The 6216-nt window shown below is 50.2% G+C and overlaps 1 protein-coding gene across 1 annotated transcript in view; it reads right to left on the minus strand.

Moving 5' to 3' along the window:
* The window catches only part of mlc1 (modulator of VRAC current 1), a gene marked incomplete at both ends in the record, with an annotated part of 7501 nt that extends 1847 nt beyond the window's left edge, over positions 1–5654 (minus strand). Inside the window, 9 exon segments of the mRNA XM_084453193.1 lie at positions 251–307; positions 1446–1562; positions 2027–2095; positions 2372–2473; positions 4710–4811; positions 4984–5037; positions 5148–5237; positions 5414–5582; positions 5584–5654. Of these exon segments, the coding sequence (XP_084309319.1) occupies positions 251–307; positions 1446–1562; positions 2027–2095; positions 2372–2473; positions 4710–4811; positions 4984–5037; positions 5148–5237; positions 5414–5582; positions 5584–5654 (831 nt within the window).
* Between the last annotated feature and the right edge of the window lie 562 nt (positions 5655–6216).

Raw genomic sequence — 6216 nt, forward strand, 5'->3', positions numbered from 1 at the left:
GAGGGAGAAAATAGAGGACAGGAGAGGAGAAGGAGAGGAGAGGAGAGGAGAGGAGAGGAGAGGAGAGGAGAGGAGAGGAGAGGAGAGGAGAGGAGAGGAGAGGAGAGGAGAGGAGAGGAGAGGAGAGGAGAGGAGAGGAGAGGAGAGGAGAGGAGAGGAGAGGAGAGGGTTAGGCCGGAGATTGAACAGGGTAAAAGCATAAGAGAGGAAGTCAGGGGATGGGAAACAGGAGACAGAGAGACAGACTCACCAGACACTTGTTGGGGTACTCTGACACCACATGGCTGGCGATGGCGCTGGGGAAGCACTGGGAGACATCGGGGCGTCATGGAAGACAAGATGAGGACGCAGGATCAAATCAGCCAAACGGCCATGATGACACAGCGCTACTGAGCCATGCCATAGACTGAACATCCAATCTGAGCTGCGCTCATTTGAGTAGAGATACTGTAATTCAGTCATTATATACTTTCAAATGACCGCATTAGACCCCTGGCCTCAGCATGAATATGTACAGTATATGTAGCTGTATATGTACAGCTGGAGACGGTAATAGATACAAATGAGTGTGTTCTCTGTTCAAGACGTTGTGTAAAGTGAGCAGCTGTCCTCTGTGTATTGCCCTGACCCCTCATCTCCAGGCCTTCTGATTGACCGCTCCAGGGGTCCCCTCCTCCCAGCTAGACCTCCCCAGGGGTCCCCTCCTCCCAGCTAGACCTCCCCAGGGGTCCCCTCCTCCCAGCTAGACCTCCCCTCCTCCCAGATAGACCTCCCCAGGGGTCCCCTCCTCCCAGCTAGACCTCCCCAGGGGTCCCCTCCTCCCAGCTAGACCTCCCCAGGGGTCTCCTCCTCCCAGCTAGACCTCCCCAGGGGTCCCCTCCTCCCAGCTAGACCTCCCCAGGGGTCCCCTCCTCCCAGCTAGACCTCCCCAGGGGTCCCCTCCTCCCAGCTAGACCTCCCCAGGGGTCCCCTCCTCCCAGCTAGACCTCCCCAGGGGTCACCTCCTCCCAGCTAGACCTCCCCAGGGGTCCCCTCCTCCCAGCTAGACCTCCCCAGGGGTCCCCTCCTCCCAGCTAGACCTCCCCAGGGGTCCCCTCCTCCCAACTATCTCTGATCTCTGTACCGTTCACTTGGCTGTTGTCCCTCAGACCTAGCCTACTCACTGATAATTGGCTAGTGAGGTATTTGCATATGCAGGTATTGTCACACCCACACTGTTTATAATGCTCTGTTTTCATGATAATCTTTGCTCTTGGTGGATGTTCCTTTCTTTTTGAGCCCGACTTTGCAAACTCGTAACTTATCTGGAATAAAGGTAACCAGCTTGGACTTTCAAAGATGAACCTCGGCATTCTCCACTACTCTTTTCTTAATTATTAGAATAAATCTATAGCAAGACTCTGGAACAGTATGTCAAATACAGCGGACTCTGGGACGGAACCTACCGCCGCCAGGATCCAGAAGAAGGTGACGGACAGATAGGGTCCAGGCAGGAGGGCGTCCATGTTGAGAGCAATGATCCCACCGAACACTGCAGCGATCCCTACGATCACCTCAATGACCTGGCCGAGACACGCGGGCATCCATCTTTATTTAACCAGGAACGTCATCGAGAACTCAATCTGCTTTTCACCGTTGCAATAGAAATGGATGCGCCTTCCCCCAAAAATAGACTTGTTGTGGTGCTTAACCAAAAATATGAACATCAAAAAGGACATCAAAGATGAATGGTAGCACTCACCAATAAAAGATACATGGACAGATCCTCTATTTCACCCGTTTATTTTTGGCGTCAATGAAACAACAAATAATGAAATGTTTCGGCCAGACGCCTTCCTCAAATAAACGGGTGAAATAGAGAATCTGTCCATGTATCCTTAATTGGTGAGTGCTACCATGCATCTTTGATGTCCTTTTTCAATCTGGTTTTCACTAATGACCTTACAGAGGAATGTATACTACTGTCTGTCTATGAAGGTCAGATATGAGGATGACAGAGGCAGAGAAGCAGCGTTTCTTTACTCACAGAGTAGGCCTTTAGGAGACGGGTGGGAAAGATGGCGGGGGTTAAAACCACTGGGCCATCATGAACTGACTGAGAAAGAGAGAGAGGGAGAGGAAGAGAGGGAGAGAGAGAGAGAGAGAGAGAGGGAGGGAGAGAGAGAGGGAGAGAGAGAGAGAGGGAGAGAGAGGGAGACAGAGAGGGAGGGCATGGAAAGAAGACAGAGAGGGAAGAAGTGAGGGAGGGAGAAACTAATTGGATTGAATTCGGTAGATAAAGGGATGTCCTCTAATGAGATCACACACGCACGCACGCATGCACGCGCACACACACACACACACACACACACACACACACACACACACACACCTTCCTGTGGCTGCAGCAGTCCTCTACGGAGCGAGCGGACAGGATGACAGTGCTGGCCATCAGCACCTCCAGCAGAATCATCAGGATGAGGTTGAAGTTGATCTGAACACAGGGACGGGGGAGGAGAGGGGAGGGGAGGAGAGGAGAGAGGAGACGGGAAGAGAGGAGAGGGGAGGAGAGGAGAGGGGGGAGAGGAGAGGGGAGGAGAGGAGAGGGGGGAGAGGAGAGGGGAGGAGAGGAGAGGGGAGGAGAGAGGAGACGGCAGGAGAGGAGAGGGGAGGAGAGAGGAGACAGGAGGAGAGGGGAGGAGAGAGGAGACGGAAGGAGAGGAGAGGGGAGGAGAGGGGAGGAGAGGAGGAGAGGGGAGGAGAGGGGACAGGGGAAGTGTAGAGGGGAGGAGGAAGGAGGGAGGATGCAAACAACAGCCAGTTGACGGAGGAGAAAGACAAGAGAGAGGGATAGAGAGGGAGGGATGGTGGGGGTGGAGTCAGGGAAAGAGAGGTGTAGAGAAAGGAGGGGGTAGAGGACGAGCAGACATGAAACACTGTCAAGTCTCATCATCATCAACAGCAGACTGGACTACGCCATCAGGGACTGTGGCAGGAGAGGAGGAGAAACAGAGAGACTGTGGTATAAGAGGAGAGACTGAGATACTGGGGTATAAGAGGAGTAGAGACTGAGATACTGGGGTATAAGAGGAGGAGAGACTGAGAGATTGTGGTGTAAGAGGAGAGACTGGTATAAGATGAGTAGAGACTGAGAGACTAGTATAAGAGGAGAAGGAATTGGGAGACTAGTATAAGAGGAGAAGGGATTGAGAGACTAGTATAAGAGGAGTAGAGATTGAGAGACTGGGGTATAAAAGGAGTAGAGATTGAGAGACTAGTATAACAGGAGAAGAGATTGAGAGACTAGTATAAGAGGAGTAGAGATTGAGAGACTGGGGTATAAAAGGAGTAGAGATTGAGAGACTGGGGTATAAGAGGAGTAGAGATTGAGAGACTAGTATAAGAGGAGTAGAGATTGAGAGACTGGGGTATAAGAGGAGTAGAGATTGAGAGACTAGTATAAGAGGAGAAGAGATTGAGAGACTAGTATAAGAGGAGTAGAGATTGAGAGACTAGTATAAGAGGAGTAGAGATTGAGAGACTGGGGTATAAGAGGAGTAGAGATTGAGAGACTAGTATAAGAGGAGTAGAGATTGAGAGACTAGTATAAGAGGAGTAGAGATTGAGAGACTAGTATAAGAGGAGTAGAGATTGAGAGACTGGGGTATAAGAGGAGTAGAGATTGAGAGACTAGTATAAGAGGAGAAGGGATTGAGAGACTGGGGTATAAGAGGAGTAGAGATTGAGAGACTGGGGTATAAGAGGAGTAGAGATTGAGAGACTAGTATAAGAGGAGTAGAGATTGAGAGACTAGTATAAGAGGAGTAGAGATTGAGAGACTAGTATAAGAGGAGTAGAGATTGAGAGACTGGGGTATAAGAGGAGTAGAGATTGAGAGACTAGTATAAGAGGAGTAGAGATTGAGAGACTGGGGTATAAGAGGAGTAGAGATTGAGAGACTAGTATAAGAGGAGTAGAGATTGAGAGACTAGTATAAGAGGAGTAGAGATTGAGAGACTAGTATAAGAGGAGTAGAGATTGAGAGACTAGTATAAGAGGAGTAGAGATTGAGAGACTGGGGTATAAGAGGAGTAGAGATTGAGAGACTAGTATAAGAGGAGTAGAGATTTAGAGACTAGTATAAGAGGAGTATAGATTGAGAGACTAGTATAAGAGGAGTAGCGATTGAGAGACTGGGGTATAAGAGGAGTAGAGATTGAGAGACTAGTATAAGAGGAGTAGAGACTGAGAGACTGGGGTATAAGAGGAGTAGAGACTGAGATACTGGGGTGTAAGAGGAGAGATTGAGATACTGGGGTGTAAGAGGAGAGATTGAGATACTGGGGTGTAAGAGAAGAGATTGAGATACTGGGGTGTAAGAGGAGAGATTGAGATACTGGGGTGTAAGAGGAGAGCTTGAGATACTGGGGTGTAAGAGGAGAGACTGAGATACTGGGGTGTAAGAGGAGAGATTGAGATACTGGGGTGTAAGAGGAGAGATTGAGATACTGGGGTGTAAGAGGAGAGATTGAGATACTGGGGTGTAAGAGGAGAGATTGAGATACTGGGGTGTAAGAGGAGAGATTGAGATACTGGGGTGTAAGAGGAGAGATTGAGATACTGGGGTGTAAGAGGAGAGATTGAGATACTGGGGTGTAGGAGGAGAGATTGAGATACTGGGGTGTAACTGCCTACAGCATCCAGGACAGGAGGTATCCATGGTAACTCACATTGACAGCCGAGGGACTGAGGACCAGTTTACAGCCGAACCACACCAGCGAGGTGGTGGTCACAGCAAAGCCCGACACAAACAACACCTGGAAGTCTGACACCTGCAGAGGTAGAGCAACACCTAAAAACCACGTATACACTCATCTTTATTCTCATGACACTCCCATTCAGCTCCAACTCCTGGTTAACATTAATGCCGCAAACACATATTGTTGTTGTGAGTGGTTTGGTGTCGGGGTTTGAGTGACGCGGTAGTTTTTATTGTGTACTCACGGCGACATGTCTGTCCTTGGCGATAGCAAAACTAGCGACCGCTGCTGGGATACTCTGTGGTAAGCACACACAAATGAGGAATTCATGGGATATCATAAACAATCATAAACAATCATAAACAATCAATACAGCGAGACTTCCTGTAGGTGGAGGTCGTCACTCACAGCCCCCGCTGCACACCTCAGGTAGTCCATGGCAACAGGGAACACGTTTCCCAGGTAGAGGGAGAAGCCTGCTGTGATCAACAAGCTGCCCTGGTGACACACACACACGCACGCACGCACACACACGCACGCACACACACACGCGCACGCATACAGTCTGTGGTCATTATCCTATAACATTAGACCATAGTACACTAACGCATAACCACACTGAACAAGACCAAACTAGTGTTATCACCCCATGACCTCGACCCCTGACCTCTCACCCCTATGAGGACGCTGTAGAGCCAGGCGCGGTAGTTGAAGCAGGCTCGGAGGGGGGGCTCCGCCTGGGACAGCTGTAGGTCGCTGGCCCTCACATCCACCGTGTAGCTGTCCCTATCTGACCCCACCTCCAGCCCCCTCTCCGTGTGCCGGACCAGCGTCCCCCCCCCCCCTCTCCAGCGTGGGCATCTGGGCGTAGCTGAACTCCTCCCTGCCGGACAGCTCCTCTCCTCGCTGCATCATGATGGTGAGAGACAGCTCCCCCTGGAGGTCATGACAGGAAGCACAGCTAGAGCTGAGGCACACCTTCTAGAGCAGTGGGGAATTGGAATTGTTGTCTTAACCGCACCTTGGTCAAAATACCAATCAAATATTTGGTATGATTTATCTTACCTGCTACAAAAAACATACTGAGCGATCCCGAAGGTACAAGCTCAGCGGTTAACCAAAAGCACCTCAAGTACTTTCAAATGAGTTGATACGTCATCTTGACCAACATAACTTCCCCCACCACAACACAGATAATTATAATTAATCAGCTGGCAGAATTTAAACTCCAGAGGTCAGAGGGCATCCATATAGTCTTTAAGCAACAGGTTCAGTAGAGCTACACCAGTGAACATGGAAGCAGGAACCATTTCCAAACACCCCCTCCTCCGTTTGTCCCTCAGTATACTTCTCAGTCACATTTCACACCTCTTCCTTTTAAGTGAGCAGAGCTCCTGCCAAGCTCTCCCCTCCCCTCCTCCTCCCTCCACGCCCCCCACTCACCTGTTCAGTCTCTCTCCGGCGGTCTCTCCTGGGG

This window comes from Borostomias antarcticus (assembly GCF_949987555.1).
Source record: "Borostomias antarcticus genome assembly, chromosome: 18".
Classification (NCBI taxonomy): domain Eukaryota; kingdom Metazoa; phylum Chordata; class Actinopteri; order Stomiiformes; family Stomiidae; genus Borostomias; species Borostomias antarcticus.